The sequence below is a fragment of the Camelus ferus genome, chromosome 17 (assembly GCF_009834535.1).
Source record: "Camelus ferus isolate YT-003-E chromosome 17, BCGSAC_Cfer_1.0, whole genome shotgun sequence".
Lineage (NCBI taxonomy): Eukaryota > Metazoa > Chordata > Mammalia > Artiodactyla > Camelidae > Camelus > Camelus ferus.
Genome location: NC_045712.1, coordinates 10,326,349 through 10,345,350, shown reverse-complemented (window position 1 = coordinate 10,345,350; position 19,002 = coordinate 10,326,349). Strand labels below are relative to the sequence as shown.

General features: G+C 38.6%; 1 protein-coding gene across 2 annotated transcripts in view; it reads right to left on the bottom strand.

The window, feature by feature from the left end:
* Positions 1-1,479: 1,479 nt before the first annotated feature.
* LMOD3 (leiomodin 3) overlaps positions 1,480-19,002 on the bottom strand; it is a 37,289-nt gene continuing 19,766 nt past the window's right edge. Inside the window, exons 1-4 of one of the 2 annotated variants that reach the window (XM_032458104.1) lie at positions 12,510-12,660; positions 11,725-12,048; positions 7,969-9,348; positions 1,480-1,888 (exon numbers count right to left, since the gene is read on the bottom strand). In XM_032458104.1, coding sequence (XP_032313995.1) covers positions 1,862-1,888; positions 7,969-9,348; positions 11,725-12,018 — 1,701 coding nt within the window. In that variant the 5' untranslated portion in view covers positions 12,019-12,048; positions 12,510-12,660 and the 3' untranslated portion in view covers positions 1,480-1,861. The other variant, XM_032458105.1, reaches the window with a different exon arrangement.

Here is a 19,002-nt window from a genome sequence, read left to right as displayed (position 1 = left end):
GAACTTGAATCATCTTTTCTTTTTGCACATCTAAAATTAAAGTCTTCTTTGAGGACTATTAATGTTTTTTGAAATTCCTGACTTATCTATCAGTACTTTGCTGAGTAAGCAAATGCATAGGGTTTTCTAGAACTTCAACTACTAATATACAGTAAGCTTTTAAACACATGTACAGTCCTTTGTCCCATCAGAATTCAGGCTCTGAAATGTAGAATATGACAGATACTTAAGACATTTTATTTATTGCAGCCCTTTTAAAACTGGCTTTGTATCCAAGGATGTTTTATAGAAATAGTCACGTAGGGGAACACCAAACTCTCAGTCTCTGGCTATCTAAAATTACTTACTTGATTGAAGACTATTAACTATTTAAATTTGGATACTTTTGTACCCACTGAATTATCTTTAAAAAATAGAAACACCATACTTCTTCCCCATGGCTTGTCCTTCCAAATAACGTTATTAAGTTTGTCCCCATTAAATCCATTCTCTCCTAGCCTGCTTTGCCTGTGATGTACCACCTTTGATTATATAAAAGGAGAAGGAAGGAAGGTAGGTGCCAATTATTTGCTCAGGTATGGAAGAAAGAAAAGGCAACAAAGTGTCATTTCCTGACTTCTAGGGCTCATGCCACTTCTGTACAAAATTTCAGATTCTCTGCACCCAGTGACTAGCTCACGTAATTAAAGGCCCTGGGAACTCGGAAGGTAGAAAGGACACCGGGGCTGGAGTTGTCTGGAAGACTTCAGTGGAGTCTCTCAGGGCATTCTCTAGGAGGGTTAATGAGAGCAAAGGCATGAGGATGTTTTATTAAAAATAGTACAGAGAATTCACAGCAAATAAGGCTGAGTTACTAAATGGAGACCAGGCAATGGAGGGCCTTCAATGATAGGATAAGGAACTTAGATTTAATCCTATAGCAAGTTTCCTTTAGAAGATTTTTTGAGAAGAATAAGATCACGATCATTACAGATTAAACTTTTAAAAAATACATGTACTCAGCTAAAACCAAAAGCTTCTCAATAAATAATTACTCATAAATTTTGGTTTTTTCTTCTTTTTTTTTTTTTTTAACAAAACTAGCATGCTATCGCCCATTGTCTCTGTACGTATGGAAACAGGGATGCTTTCATGTATCTGCAGGGTTTGTTTTCCCCCTTGCTTTTTCGGGAAACACTGTTTTCGCCACATCCTGTGACTTAAGTGTCCTGCTCTTCACAGATACCCCTATCAGAAATATATTTCCCGACACAGCAGGGGAATGGCCAAAACAGAAAGCTCGGCAGGGCTGGAAACTGGAAATTGCAACTGATTCTCCAGAGAAGAGTTAATGAACAATTTTTCCATTTCAAAGCATCCGAAGGGCCTGGAGTTCAAATCACCCTTCACATTTACACAGTGAAACATGTTCTGCTCCCTTTAAGATCCTGTGTGATCAATTACAGCAGAGTAGATGGAAGGAGAGAACAATGGAAATACAATAGTTAACACTTCTATAGTATTTATTGTTATTTACCAGAAGAAAGTAATAGTAAAGCCAATGTTGATGAAGAAAAAAAAAATTTTTTTACCTTCTACTGGAAGACTCTCAAGTTCACCTAAGTCACTCAAACTGATGGGAAGTAGAAAATGTTGCCCTGAAGATTGGTATTTTTTTCTCCTTCCCCCTGCCTTTTCAGCCCCTATTTTGTCAGGAGCCAAGCACTCTGCCTTTTACAAAATACTCCTGTCAGATGTTAGCATTGTTCCCAGTTCCACCACCCAGATCCAGAAGTATGCTGCTCAAATAGTCTCCAGGCTCTAGTCTGAGAGTCATTTAATTAAATCACTTCCTTGTTCTTCGAGATTATTCTGTTGCCTCTCATGCCAGTTCTTTTGGCAGTGGCACCTGCGATTTAAGCATTGGGGAAAAAAAGGAGAAAAATTAATCCTAGATATTCAAGCGTTTTACAGCAAAAATGACAAAATTTACATGCCTCAAAGGGTATAAAATGGATTAGAAATTCTAGCCAGAGAGCTGCCCCCTAAATAATGATAAAACAACACTAACAACCACAGCCATCATGAATTGGGCATTTACGGATGACAGGGACAGCCATGGGCTCTGAGCACATGATGAAGCTTTATTATACAAACAAGAGGGCAGGTGCTGGCGTCTGCCTGGTTCAAAGCCGGGAATGAGCACTTACTGGTTGCATGGTGTTGGGCATCAATTTCCTCAGCTATGAAACAACCGTAACGGTATCTTATTCACAAGGCTCCCATAAGGATTAAGTAATACAAGTTACTAATCAGTGTTGACACTTTTTTTCCCCCAATATTTATGCCCTTTATTTTATTTAGCTTATTTCACTGGTTGGGATCTTCAGTATAATCTTTTTTTAACACTTATTTTTACAGCACTTTATCATTTCATCTTCCAAACACCTTGTTAAGAGGAAACAGTCTCAGAAAGAATAAGCAACCTGCTTCAGGTCACAGCGCTAGGAAGTGGCAGAGCAGGATGTGAACCCAGATCTGCCTGATTTCAATACTCATGCCTCAACCACCAAACAAATACCACCGTAAGAATATAGATGTTCTTTTAAAAACTGGTCTTTCCTCTTTGAAGCACGTCCCTAATATGATACTCACTTAAGTTTTAAAATATTATTTGAGGAAACCCCAAGAGCAAAAAATAACAAAAGAGTAGCGTAAGTCTGACTGCAAATCAACTTTGAGCTGTGTTGAATGGGAACAACTTAAAAATAAGGCAAGTTCTTTACGGGTTTAAAGTGGTGTTGTATCTTAGGAGGATGACTCATCCATCACGGATGTACTTTCAGAGAACGCTGACGAAGTCCAAAGGACACTCAGAGTTTGTATAATAAGGACTAATAATGTCTCTCCTTCTATTGCCCATGCCCAGTGTTAATGTGATGAACCATTCTGGCCATCTGCTATGAGCCCCCTTTAGCCAGTTCTCTGACTATAACCTTAGGCTAAAAAGGTTTCTCAACATCCTGCCCATTGAAGAGAATCTTTGATGCATTGCTGTGGCCTGCACAAGCTTCAAACGAGATGGTCTTCCCTGTGATTCTCTCTCCCCACCTAGTGCCAAACTTTCAGGAGGGCGGGGGGCCGTGACTGCAATTTGCTAGGGCTCACCCATGGGAAACAATCAGCAGTGAAGAACCCCAATCAGCCAACTATATAATGCCAGTTATTTAAAATAACGGCAATGCTGCAAAAACAGTCAAAACTGTGTTCTTTGTATTGTTGAGTAGAAAAAAATATTTTTACAGTATGTTATTCCTGATGTATGTTTGTATACATGGAAGGGTTCCAAATTAATAAAAATACTTTAAAAAGCAAAACATGGCAATGCCCCAACATAGTAAAGCTAGAGATACAATGATGTATTTAAAACATGACCAAAGTGGCAGTTCAGATCACTGGGAAAAACAACAAGAGTCACTAAATGATCACTGGTTGGCTATTTGGCAAAGAAACAGAAAAAGCGGGCTTCTTGTTTTCTACTAATTTCAAAATCAAATCCTTTACTTCATCTATAACACACAATATTTTTTTAAAAAGCAAAAACTATAAAAGCAGCAAGAAAGATAGACAAATATTTTTTAAAAGCTTCAAAAAAGCCATTTGTAAGCAGACATAAAAGAGAAACCATAAAGGAAAAGACAGCTAGAATTGATGTTATAAAAATACAAAACTTAAACAAGAATCAACTTGCAGTATTGTTAGGGGGCCCTGTTCCCCCTTCGCTTGTTGGTCAAAATTAGTTTTTTTTTTTTAAAGGGTGTGTGTGTATAGCATTACACAGTGCACAAACACACCTACACTCACACAGACTGGGAGAGATGGGGCAGGATGGGAAAATCCACTCCAGCATGGGTTGTTTAATTCGGCACACTCGAGTTCAGCTCCTGCTCTGGGTCAACACCTCAATGGATGTCCAGGATAGAGACGAGGAAGACCTGCCTTGAGGATCTCAGAATCCACTAGGAGACCTACACTGTGTCCCTAAGGGCTGTCAACTTGAGACACAAGGTGGGAGATGCCGGAACAGAGGCACAAATGAGGGGTAATGGAAATATACAGAAGAGTATTCACTACGGATGGTTTGGTGCCTTTTGTGATAAGGAGCCATATTGGAGCCATTTAAAAAGATACGTATATATTGGATATGTTAAAAAAAAATAGTTATTTTGTTTGATTGGCACCAGTGGTTGCCTATGACAGAAATGCAGTTGGCCTCAGGGAATCATACACTTGCTGCAGATGAGATTTTTATCTCAGTGAAAAGTACAAATACTCCTCTGGGATGGTAGGCAGTGAGTGGACCATGAAACTTTTTTAAAGAGGAAAGGAAATCATACATTTACTGGGCATGGATCAACCTGCACAAACCTAATGTGTTTATCTTGGGCTGGCATCACATTGACTCAGAGTTTCTATCAACTCACAGGGAAATGAATCAGCGATCCCCTAATAAATTCAGTTTGCTGGATAAGACAAAGACTTAAAACACAGCTAAAAACAATAAAAGCAACAAAACAAACTACAAAATTCTATAGGAGTCAACTAAGTAATGTAAATGAGTGAGAAAGGCCAGGTATTAGGCAGTAGGGCATGGTGGAGACAGGAAAAATGGACGGTCCATCATCTATCCTAAGGGAGGAGCCAACACACCGACGCCACTGATTTGTGCTACGCAAATGCCAGCTGGATCTGATGTTTCAAGTGCCGCCAGGTATCTGGATGTTATTATGTGATATTTTATAACTTGTACAATAATACTCAAGCCACACAAAATAGGCCTGCAGATCGAGGGCTTATAATCCACTAGCTTTCAATATCTGGTCCACAGTACACCTCTCTCTCACAATGAATTAAATGTGCAGCTTCTTGGAGGAGGGAGCTTTTGAGCCAAGTAAGTACACAGACTTTCCTTCATACTTTGCCAGAAGCTTCATTTCAGGGGTCCCAAGCCAGAAGCATGGGAGGTGGAGAGAATAAACATGAAAATAAAAAAGTAAAAATTTAAAATATAAACTGACTACTTAATAAGCTATGCTCTAGAAAATACAGAAGTATGATTTCCAAGTCCATGAGAGGAAAAAGAAAAAAAAAGAACCTTTTTTCCTTTTTAAGTTTTCTAAGAATAAATAATTTCTAAGGCTGTTTATGGACATTCAATGTTTTAGGTAGGAGCATGAGTAAAAAAAAAAATTAAAAGATTTCCAAATTGGGTTTTAATTTTAACTTCATGTTTGAAAATCCAGGGATTTGGAGAGCATCTCTGTCCTCCAAAACACAAGTGGGGGGAAAGTCTCAATAAATCTTTAGTTTTACTTCGCTAAAGTGACAGCTGACTGGCTAAAAGTAGCCCTTTCTGCTGGGATCTTGTGATATCACCACTGATGGTGTTCACAGTATTTTACGAGTCTAAGACGTGCATTTTTTTTGATGTTTCCATGGTCCCAAATCAGAAAGTATCCTACAGTCATCAAGGTTTTACAACAGCCGGCTGCAGGTGTGAGCATGAACACATTGTAGCTTTTCACATTGTTAAGACTTTCCGTTGAGCTCGGTGTCCTGTTGGACCCACACACGTGCAGACGTACTGTCATTTAAAATACCCTTTAAAGAATGACAGAGCAAATGTGACAGAATGTGATGGGTGTTTAAAGATCCTCCATACTCTTTTGAACTTCCGCACGTCTCAAATGATTTCAAAATAAAAAAGATTTTAAAAATGCCTTTTCAAAGATTACACTCTGATTCGGCATTAAAGCAGACATTCATTATGTACGCAGTGAGGTGCCAAGACATGGCAGTAGGGAGCAAACTGACATTAGTGCAGTGACATTTTTGTCAGCACGACGATGCATTTTCACATTTTCCTTGCAGAGCATTTTACAGGACCACGCAGATGAAGTTGTGTAACATTCTGTATGTGAGATACATGCAAAGAGGTGCCTATTGCAGGCCAAGCCAGGCAACTGACAGCAGGAGAAAACACCAGCCCCTTGGAATAGATCAAAGACATTTCAAAGCAGAGGCTGACATGCAAGACCACCATCCACAACCCACGTCAGAGTTTACCTGCAGCCTGTTATTCTTAGGGGACGTTAAAAACAAAACACAAAACTGATAGCGCTTTAGAGCTGACTGAAAATAGAAAATGTAGTACTACCTAGGGTGTGTCATTTTGGTCATTATCATCATGAATTTATTTTAAAGTCTTTTGCTCTAGAATCTGGACTCAAAGCAGGTGTTCTCAGTTAACTAAAAAGCACTGTCTTGACCATGAAAACTCTAAAACCAACACTGTAAGCTCCATGAACTTAAGACTATACCTGTCTTGTTCACCGCTGTATCCCTGACCCTCTGATAGTGCCCGACACGTGGCAACGCTACACAAGTGTTTATTGCAGTGATGAGTAAGTGGATGGATGAAAAGCAGCAGATCCCAGGGAAAGCAGATTTGCTCAGTAGAACATTCCCTTAGGAGGCAGGGTCTTGGGTCAGATGACCACTTCAACTTCATTCTCTCTTCTATGCTGAATCCACATGCAGTCTTTAAGGCAGATTTTTGAAAGACGGCTTTTTATTCCTTTCAGACTCATGTTATTTTCTGACTCTGCGTTTGCTTTGGTGACAGGTTACTGAGTGAGAGAGCCAGCTTCTTTCAAAACAACACCCTGATCCACTCCCTACAGAGGTCTGACTGCCGGGAGAGGAGCAGGTGCAGAAGGTCTTGATGTTGTGCCCAAGGGCGGGCAAAGAACCCTCGCCTGATCTCATGTGACCTCTAGAGCTCTCACCCCGGCCCCTGCCCCAGGAAGAATCAGAGTCCCTTTAAATCACAGTTGAAAGGGCTGGAAGTCATCTTCGATGTAGGAGGATGGAATATTGTCAATTCTGTATTACTAGGAGATGGGAAAACGGGACATCCATATGTATACATGTGAATAAGTAAGTTATATTATTTTAGAATATAAAGCTCTTAAAAGCAGAAAAACAAGCTTACATAGGAATGTGTTTAAAACATCTTGAAAAAACTATGACTCTATACGATGAAATAATATACTCTCTTGCCAACGTAATACCTTGGCTAAATTCCACACTAGATTTAAAAATAACACAGTTAATTATCAACCGTGGCCTCCAGACACACACCTTTCAGCCTCTATCAATGCCGTCACAGTGATGACCATACAAAAATGCATTTGTATAACTTAAGCTGCAAGGAATACAAGATGTTCCTCTAACAGCAGCAGTAATTGCGAATCACAGGAAATACGAAAAGGAAATAACAGTGAATGACGGCTCCGTTCATTCCTGGAGATGCAAATCTGTGGTTCATTATTTGTCTGCCCACCTTAAAAAAAGAGTCTGATTGCCATGGCAGGTAGTCTCCATCCATCTGCTGCAAAAGAACCAATTGTTTTGAAAGCACAATGGGAGCACTCGCCCACAAACAACTAGCCCCCTTGGACCTCATGCTTATTTTTTCCTGCAGCAGGCTCCCCGGGGATCTCTGCTGGTCTGCTCTGTGTGGATGGGGTGAATGAAAGCTTGACCCCGGACTCAGAACTGAACATCAACGTCAGCTCTACCCCTTCCAAGCTGTTCCTCCTGCATATGTTATTTCACGTCTCTAAGCCTCAGTTTCCTTCTTATTTAACAGTGAGAATAATAACACCTACCTTACAGGGTTAGGTATATAACCCTATATAATACGCGATAATTCATAGTGAATCTGGTCCATCATCAGCGCTCAATACACGTTAGCTGTTAGTATCACTGTTACGGAAGTTAAAAAGACATGCCTTTGGGGATGACCAGCAATTTAGATCTATGGTAATGCTGGTGGGTTTTCCTCAGTTAGTCACAATTAGAATCTCCCAGTTGGGAGCTGTCAATTGTGCTGTGTGTTCACCATGTCTCCTTCCTCCTACTTACAGGTTTCAGGTAGGCGACGTTGCTGTGACGAATGTCGTTCAAGAGCTGATCTCTGGGGGTGATTTCCACCAATGGGGGTGGCCTGTTTCTCGGCACCGGTTTGAGCGTTTTGATCACGTCTTTGAGGTTGGTTTTCTCGGGTGGTTCTCTGGCTTCCGGCATCCGGGATTTGCGCTGGATCCTCTTCAGCTGCACCACCCGGAAGGAGTCGGGGTCCGTCCTGTACTGTGGAGCCTGCAATGGCTTTTTTGCCACTTCATTTCGCCGACTGAAGGGGACCGCTTGGGGGTTGGGAGGTCGAGGAGGAGAAGGAGGAGGAGGCTGGAGGAACTCCTGCATCCGAGAGTCGGGCATTGGTCCTCCCAGCCTCTCCCACATCCCAGGTGGCAGCCCCAACCCTTTCTCCAACATGGCTATTAACCTCCTCTGCTCTTTGAGTTGCTGCTGTTTTTGCTCTTCTTGTCTTCTCTGCCTTTGTTTATCCTGATTCCTGGTGAGCAGATTGGTTACCACCATTCTGGGACCTGGAAGCTCAAAATGGTAGCCCATCTTCAAGAGAGTGTTATTCGCCTTCAAGAGCCTGGATATTTCCATTTCAGCATGGTGGCCCAACATGTGCCTTTGATTGTGAAACCGAAGTTCGGTTAGTGTCTCATTGAACTGGAGACACCGCATGATGGCCACGATGCCCTTGCCTGTGATGAAATTGGACTCGATGTTGAGAGTGGTAATACTCCTATTTTCACGCAACATGTTGGCCAAGGCGAATGCTACGCTCTCATCCGCACCCACGTTTGCTAAGCTGAAGGTTTTGATGTGTTTGTTTTTCTTCATCGCGTTGACAAAGTCCAGTAACATTTCCCTGGGGATGTTTTCAATGTTGTTCAGGTTGAGTTCCTTCATGTCAGGGTCATTTTGTCTCACTCGCCTCAAGCTCCCATCCAGGTCCGTTTGGTTTCCTGAAGGCCTTGCACTTACCTTCAAAAAACTGGTATCTAGAGCTAATTTCTTGGGATCTAATTTTGATATTTTTTTCTCAGTTTTTTCTTGGGGTTCAGGTCTGTCCTTCTGTTCTTCAAATGCTTTATTAGTCACCTGTTGGCAGCTGTTCTCGCCATTTGTGATTTGCTCCTTTACTTCGCCTTCCTCTTCTCTTTTGGTTTTCTCATCACTCTCTGTGCTGTTGTCTTCTCCCTCATCTTCTTCATCTCCATCATCTTCATTATCTTCATTATCATCATCATTTGTTTCTTCAACATCATTGCTGTCCTTTGATTTTCTTCTAAGCGCAGCAATTTCATTATTAAGCTTTTCTTTTAAATACTGGGACACATTTTTATTGCCTTTGTCTATTTTTTCACATACCGCTTGAGTATTTTCCTAAAAGAGACGTTTAGGAGGGTTAGAATATATAGCCATGAACAAATATGAAGTAGAGCAGTATCTATTGGAGATTATAAAAAGATTTATGACTAAATGAAAAAAAGCCAGTAAGCTGCATTTATAGAATTCCATTTGTATATGTGTGTATTTATACACATACATATATACACACACACATAAGTTAATAAATGTATAGGAAACAAAGACTGTTGTAATGTTTACTAAATTAGTAGTTATCTCTGAGGATGAGAAGTAACCATTAAGATAACTGATGAAGGGAAGAAATGGGGGGATTTCCACTTTTTACATCATATAATTCTAGACTGTTTTTGATGGTTTTTTAAACAAAGTACACATATTAGTTTTGCAAACAAATACAATCAAAATAAAGTTTTATAGGCACACACATGCACAAATGCACATGTTTTTGGCTGTGTTCATCTCATCCCATGTATTAAAATGAAACCTAGTTAATTTTGTTTTCAGACCTATTGTTTTTGAAGCTGGTGTTCAATTCCAGAAACAGTTAAAAATTGTTTTGAAAACCTTATGCATGTTTCTATCCATTCATTGAAATCTTTGTTTCGTATACAGCTGAAAAGGCATCTTTGTATTCAACAGCTCTGGGTCACACAATCATTTCCTCATTGCCCTAACCAAGATTTGCATGGTTAATATGTTTGCCAATCTAATATAATGTGTACAACAAGTTTCCCTGAAAATGTAAGATATTGTGGGGAAAATGAGAGCAGTTTGATATTTTGGAATATGCCCAAACCCTTGACTTTGATTTTATCTGCTCAGCTCTGTGAAAACTGCCCTGGATGATCCAGAAACAGGCTTACTGGTCCAGTTCCTTTGGAAGGGAAGTGTCTAGGAGGCAGTGCCAGCTACAAAAGGGGACAAGATTATCAGAGATTTAGAAACAACTACTTACTCAGGGAGGGAAAATAAGTCTATTATCAATGTTTATTAGAATTTGCTTATCACTTTCCTATAAAGTTTGTGTACCTCATAGGTGTCATTCTGAAAGCTGGTGTAGCAGTTTGACACACAGGCTCATCCGAGCAAGAACTTGATCTTGGGGAGGGCAAAATGGGTGAAGGGGATCAACTGTACGGTGGCAGATGGAAACTAAATTTTTGGTGGTGAGCATGCTGTTGGGTATATAGAAGTAGAAATATAATGTACACATGAAACTTACACAGTGTTATAAACCAATGTTATCTCAATAAAAAAGATAAACCTAAAATTAAAAAAATACGAACTTGATTTTACTGCTATGCACATTACAAGTTGGAATTGACAGTTGACAGACACCTTAACTACCTACAGCCCTCACCACTGCATTTCTCATCTGTCTCAGCAGGGGGAGCCAACCATCAAGCTGTTTCAAGTATTCTGAAGGAAGAAAAAGTGTTCAAAGTACCCTTTTATTTTTTTTACTCTGAAGTTGGTGTTCATACAGAATTGGCTTTTAATCTAGTTGTAAAATGTCTAAAAATTGTACCTGACACTCTAAACTGATCAAGCCAGCAACTTATTTTCTTGAGTGCAATACATGTTTAAACCCTCCTGACCATGAAACCAGTTTATAGCTTTCCTTAAATTACAGCCAGCATGATAGTAATGTGGCAAGAATGTTATCTGTATCAGGAGGCGTAACTAAAAGAGACTTTACCTGCCGGGATCTCTGTCTTCTTTTTGCTAAGTCATTTTTAAGTGAAACATTTAAAAATTATGCTAATGCACAAGTTCGTAGATTGAACCACAATTCTAGTTTTCATGTAAGAAACGTAATTAAAGAAAGCACTATCTTTAAAACACCTTAATACATCAATTTCAAAATTCATCACTGTTAGCCAACGCACTGTGGTAATGAGGGATTTTTTTCAGTTCTTTCACTTGGGTTTCATTGCAGGGTGTGTGGCTGGACTTCAGGGGACTGTGACACCTTTCAGACTGTATGTGAAATATTGCATATCTTGGCATGTACCAGAAGGAGAGGACACAAAGTTTGCTTCAGCCTCTTAAGGGGTCCTGTGAGCCAAAAAAGAAGCATGTAGGACAAATGCTTCTGGGTTATGAGTTACTTCATTAAGCGTCATGTCTACAGAGTACAGGCTTTCCTGCACCACAACCGCCATAGCAATTTTTAAAAGAGATATTTACAAGAAAGGACCACTTTTTCCTCCCAATTATACCAATATAAGTGTTTTAGAAAGTTTCCATCTGCCATAATCTAAAAATAGCAAAAAAAAAAAAAAAAAAAAGACAAAACACAGGAGTCTTGAGAAATGACAGTTACAACATGGACAGGTGCCAGCCCAGCCCAGGCAGCCATTTCTCTGTCGTACACAAATCCCCGGTTACCTCGGATGGCACAAAGGTGACAGGAACACGTTCGTCTTCCAGCATGCGTCTGGACGCCTTTTGCCAATACATATAATCAACAAGAGATTTATGGTCAAAGTTTCCTGTTGGTGGCTTGTCAGTCTGATCCTTCTGAATCATTCCCGCGGGAAGCCTGGGATCAGGGGCCATGACTTCCATTTCTGATTGTAGTTCTTTGAGCTCTTCTGGGGACAAGTTGGCCAAGATTTCATCTTCATCAATCTCCCCATCAAAGAGTTCTTCTTGATCTGAATTCCTGCTATGTTCTGACATGATTTTTTTTTCCTATATTTTTCTGTCTTGCTAGAAAAGGAGAAATCAAGAAGGTATATATATATTTTTAAAGCTCTCAAGACGTTTCCCCCACTTAACAGGTGTCCCAGGTCAACACCACCTTGAGCAATCTTTTCCCCCCAAGAAAAGCACCCAGTGGTGCTTGCTGAGCTGCTAGGAGTGACTACAGCTCAGCTCATGCCGTAACTATATTAAGCAGGGCTTGGCTGGAGAGGGTCAATTTATGGAGCTACTATGCGCCTCTCTTTTTGGCAACTTGAGTCAGCTGGGCAAATCCATCTGACATTTCGGTCCAGCTGCTTAGGCTCACCAGTCAGTAACAGGTCTGCAGAATCTCTGCAGAAATAACATTAATTCCCTTCCTATGTGCTCTCACATTGTCCTACACAAATTCATGCAGCCCATACACAGAGACCCCATTCCTGCAGGGGAGACCACTTCTTTTCATTTAAATGATTAAAACAACTTACGATAGTTCAGAAGGTAAATCCAAACAGCGACTTGAATTCTATTGAACGGGAAAATTCATGTGAAGGTGGAAATCAAGCTCTCAGGGCTTGCCTCTTCACTACCATGAGACTCTGGAAGCAAATAAACCCGCATACAGCCGAAGCAGAGGTCTGGCTATGTCACTCACCCGCCACGTAAGCTGAACCTTTCCAAGCCGTCCTTATTTGCATCTAGATCCTGTGATCTAAACAGATGAAGACAACCAGCACTTGAATTTCCACTATGAGTGAGGAGTTTAATATTTCAGATCATTTATTTTCCATATTAAGTACCCATTAAGCCAGGATAAAAATTTAAATGGATCTAAATTAAAATGTTAAAAAAAAATAAAACCACTCAAACCATTAAAGTACTGGAAGGAAATATGAAAAGATTTTTTCATAACTTCAGAGGACAAGATGGCAATATTTATCCAAATGACAAATGTACATTTTCTTTGACCTACAATTCCACTCTTAGGAATGAATCCACAGGGATGAAATGACACGTGTGCCAGTTTATTCAATATAGCAAACTACAAAACAGTGTGTATTATATGCTATTGTCTATGTCATAAAGGGTAAAAAGAGTACATGTATATATGCAAATTTTATCAACACAACACATCCTTGGAAAGATACACAGAAAGAAATAACACACAACATTGTAAAATGATTACAAATCAATAAAAAAATGTTAAAAAAAATAACGATGGATGCTGCTGGAGACAGGAAGGCACTTGTCTGGGAGACAGGACCACAAAGACTGTTACTGCACCCTCTTCTATAACCCACCACATTTTGAAACTTACGAATATAATGCTTACTCAAAAATGCACATTTACTGTACAAGACTTAGGAAAACACAAGGAAGCATAAAGAAAATAAAACTTGCCCCTTCTCACACCACCAAGAGCTACCACTATTAACATTTTGATTTGTTATTCCAGTCAATCCTTTCTTCCAGGCATAGGAACTCTTTTGTCATCTGTGTTTTACAAAATCATGATTTTTTTCCCCTAGACTCTAGTGTATTCTACTACTATATAATTTTCAATAGCTCCCTGTTAAGATTCTTTATATGGCAGTACCATAATGAATGTAACCAATCTCGTTGTTGGATATTTGGACTGTTTTCAATGCTCACAAGTACAAGTGTTTCTTCAATAAATACCCCCTGTAGTTAAGTATTTGTCACATGCAAGGTTATTATTTCTTTAGGATAAACTGAATACATTCCAAGGAGTGAAATTCCTGGGTCAAAGCATATGAAGAAATTGAAGGCTTTTCTTATGTGTGGCTAAGTAAGCCCCTCAGTATTAGTGCAGCCCATCCCCAGTACATACCTATTAAATTATTTGCAGCTTATATACATGTTACTATTCTAAAATTATACATAATTTATAATTATGTATAATATATGATCAAACAATATACACTTAAATATGTATTTATAATATTTATCAATATAAATGAATTTATATATACATTTACGTAACATCTATATAACAAAACATAAACACACAAAATTAAATGTGAGAAATTTTAAATAGATGTTCTAATATTTTCTTCCCCACCCCAGTGGTTTATTTTGAACACACCAAGATTCAGAGGCTTTTCATGTATATGGCCAAATTATTCCCCAGAAAGGAATTACCAGTTTACTCGAACGATCATTTTTAAAGTAAAGAACACAGATGCATTGTGGCAACTTACTGTTGGCCTCGGAGGTTTGGAAATGTTATATTCTGCATTTGTCTTTTAGAGATTTCTAAAGCACATGAGCTTTTCGAGATTCTGAAAAATCATGTGCAAAAGAAACCTATTTGTTTAGCCCAATACTCCCCAAACTTACTGAGTTAATTCATGCTTTCTTTTTTCTTTTAAAAATCATTAATATCCTGTGCAAGTACTTTCCAAAATTCATACTTTGGGAAATACTGATCTAAATATCAAAGTGGAGGATCTGGACTCAGTCTGCTGGATTCACATGCCAGCTCCACTCCTTAGTAACTATGTGATATTGGGCAACTTACTTAGCCCAGATTCCTCATCATATAAAAGAGATCTGAGAGTAATATTTATCATATGCAATTATTGAGAGAACTAAACAAGTGTAGAGATAGACACTGATAATACAGATACAGGTATATAAATTAAGTAGGATGGTGCATGGCACAGAGTAAACCTTCCATTAATGTTAAATATTACTCGTCTCCTATTTTCATGGATAATCACACAAACACTTAAAGAAAACCAAAGCCCACTGTAAAATATAATACATTGTATAAACCACTTCCACAATAGAAATCATTATATTAACAGGCAATCACCAAAGAGTTTTTCAAAAAATCTTGTTGCTCTTACAGAAAGAAACTCAACAGGCTTTTAGATGGAATTGTGTATGAAGAAAAAAAAAAAAAAAAAAAAAACACCATTTGCATGTAAATATGAAGCTATCCCAAGAAAATGATCTGAATTGTTGCTTGAAAGCTTTCACATTCAAGCTCTATTCCGGTGACCAAATGTTTTTGATGATCACGCAGACTTAGCAATTTCTGTAAGGAGCGCTGCACCGGCTCACTTCCATCTTGCTGAATGTGTTTAAGAAGTGGGTACATCTCTGCCAGCTGCTTCCACCGTGCATTTTGTCCATATGCTGACAGGGAGGGTTTGGCTGGTGCAATTAGCCTCATTGGACGTACAGATGATTTACTTGTGCTTTCTTTTAATGATGTTCTGCTTCTGCCACGTCAGCAAGCTGCTCACATCAGAATCCAGCCCTGATGCCAAGGGACAGTAACAAGCTGTAGGAGCATCGATTGACATTTAGAGGCAGATAGGGCATCACAGATCAGAATGTCTGGCAGAGGCTTACTAAGTACATTGGGACTTCCACCCCTCAGAAGTGACTAAATCAGTATTCTCGGGTTTGGGTCCAGGAATCTGTATTTTTTGAAAGCTCTCCAGGTGATTCTGATGTACACATGAGTATGAGAATCATGGCGCTATTGCAAGCCACTCATGTCACACAGCAGGCTCAGAGACCTTCAGCAACTCTGCAGTGATGAGGTTCAGAACAGGCTACCCCAAAATATGGCACCTTGGCAGAGGGCATATTTTCAGCTGAAGGAATTTGAGAAAGAGCAGCTGCAGGAAGTTCTCTCTGACCTCCCTCTCCATCCCGGAAGTAGGTAATCAGATCCTCGTGTGGGAGAAGCATCCTCATAGTCTGAAGACAGAGGGACCAAGATGAGTCCAAACAAGCAGGCCATGCTCAGCTTCCCCTAGTTTACTACCTTTGCTCATATCCTTCTGTCCCATCACATTTCCCCATAACTTTCCACTCTTCCTCAAACGTAGTGTACAAATGCTCAAGTTTAACATTTCTTGAGGTCTACATTTCCTTAGGAAGAATCCTGTGTCATGCAAACCTTGTATTAAGTAATAATTTGTAGGCTTTTATTTTGTGGTTCGTGAATCTGTCTTTTGGCAGTCCAATTTACAGGGCCGCAGCTGGAGAACCTAGGAAGGCACCAAGACAATTTTTTCCTCCCCAACACTGGGCAAGTCAAAATCTGGGCATCATCACTTCATCTGTAAACATGGGATGATAAGTGTCTCTGCTTTATAGGATTGTTGGAAGAAACGAAATAACATAATCCATGGTAAATGCTTATTAAGCATTCGCTATTAATATACTCCCACGAATAAATTGTGTGACTTTTTTTTTCTGCCTGATACCTAATAAATATTGTTCAAGACAAAGATAAATGGCTTTTCAATTTTATTCTTTTCAAAACAGCACATAAAACACATGTAAAAGAAATGTTTAAAGCTTGAGACATTTATAGAAAGTCCTTATGGTAAGAGGAAGCACTTTTTTCTTGGATCCATTCATTTTTCCATCTCACCTTCATTCAGGAGAGGGAAGACTGTGGATAAACCATCTCCTTCTTCAGCCCCAAGCACTAGCTATAAATGGACACAACTTCTTTAAACGGTTCCCAAATGTTACTAAATAAATCAGGTCTGTCCTGTTTGTGGCATGCTATTCTCTTATGCAATTCCATGTGGGTCACCACGACTCTGCTCACTGGCTACAAATTGCCTGAAGATTTTGAGAGTGTGAAATAAATGCCCAGCTCTCTCCTCAAATTTCCCTGACCCATGGCTGCATTGCCTCAGGATGGGGCTCTTCAATTTACGAGGCAAGTGCTTCCCATGAGTCAAAATACCCAGCCTGTCTGGCTCTTACCAGACCCCAGGGTCGTGTGAATTACAAGTAGAGATTTACTGCTGTGATTTAATTGTTTTATAAGCCATCTCAAAATTCTTAAATCAATTTGATTTTGGTTTAATTTCAAAGGTAAATTAATTGTGTAACTTCTGAAGGTGTGAGGATGTTATTACACTATACTAATATACTAAGTCTTACCGGTACCACTGTTAATATTACCATCACCACTACTAGCACGGCTACTACTATTACTACAGCTGCTGCTACAACTCCTAGTACTGTTGCTGCTATTATTACTATTAATTTGATAATCGCCTGCTATTACTACTGCTATTAATTCTACAGCCACGTTACTAACATTTTTGAGCACTTACTATCTCTAAGCCTGTGTGAAGTGTTTTATGTATGTCAATTTCTTCACCATCTTGGATAGTGGATACTTATATTAAGCTCCTTTTACAGATATTAAAACTGAAACATAGGGATTTGAGTTAAAGACTGCCTCTAAACTGAGCTCTTAATCCATGTCCTCTATTAGTTTTCTATCAGTCCAGCAGAAACGGCATCTCACGTACCGAAGAGACTGGGATCCCAACAGCACAGAAAGCAATTACTCTGCTTGTTGGCGCAAATAAGAAATGACGAAAATTGGCAGATTGCAAGTAATGTAATCATCAACAGCTGTTCTACCATCATCAACACCTACTGAGACTATTAAAACATTGTAACAGGAGGATTCTTAGATCAAATTGGTCTGGAGAATGGTGGGTTAAATAAATATAGAGATATTTATTAACCAAAAAGCTATGAACTTGCCAACGAGAATTATAAATTTCTAAATCAAGAAAATAGTTAGTCTTCTGAACTGATGACCACAAACAGCTTCTTATCAAAGGACATAAGACTAATATTCCTCAGAATACATTTTGTGAAATGATAATCTAAGCAAGTCAAATAAAGAAAATAATGTATCTTCCGAGTTTACATAGAAAAAAAGACTGGAAGGAAATACTCTAAAATGTTACAACTCCATGTGGATGAGTTATTGATGATTTATTTTATTTTATTTTTGGATCCAGCCTTTTTCCTACATCCAGAAAAACCAAATAATTGCTACTTGCTTTTTAACATAGAAAATAATCCCAGATCATCTTTAAGTCAGTTTCAGAACAACTGCCTTCTTTTCCTTACTAACCTGGGCAATGAACATCCTGCTCAAACAAATGAAAAATAAATACAAGTCTGATCAGATTTGTGGAACAAAATATTTCAACCCTTAAATTTCCAGCATCTTTTAAAACAACTCATTCATAGTTTTCTATGCTATTTGCAGGTAGCGAACAAATGTTAAGTCTTTCTTTTTGGTTATCTCATGGATATGACATTTCCCAATTACTCTGACAACAATCCACATTATCAAAGGCAGAGATATAAAACACTTAAAAACTTAAAGCAAGCCTAGGATTTCTTGAGTCTTGTCTGCAACGTATTTCATCACAAGGAGATTTCTTCAATCAGTCTGTGGCTTCACACTCAGTTGAAAGCAAGAATAATTGCACAACAGTGTGAATGGACTTAATGTCACTTAAGTACACACTTAGTTAATCTGGTAAATTTTATGTTGTATTAGTACAATAACAAAAAGCAAGGGTAATGAAAAATATTTAGATAGCATATATTATTCTGAAAGAGGCTCACAATTCTAGATATTTAAAAGTACGTTCCTAGCAATGTTTATTACAGTGACCTAGAAACAACCTAAATGCCCAGCAACGGGGGATTGCTCAAATAAACCGAATCCTATTCCTACCCACTAATGCCAGAAAACCCATTTTCAAAAATAGATATAATATTATATTTATTATTATGCAATGATATCTGTAATTCATTACGTGAAAAATGCCTATAATGCAATGGCCTATTTTGTTAAAAAATTTTAAAAACATTTAACTATAATCTCTATATTTATTTTATAAAATGTTTGACAGGATCTTTATTAATATGAAATAATCTTTGTTTTCTGCTTTAAATACTTTCAAGTCATTTGAATTTTTATAAATGTATACATGATTTTAATATCAGAAAAACCTTAAACCATATTTTAGGTGAGTGTTAAGATTTAGACAATATCCTTGTAGGAATCATTTTACATCATTAAAACATCATTAAACGTTCTGGCATTATCACAGAGAGGCTAGCATGGCCCTCTGTTTTACTATCTTTAAATGAAAACTG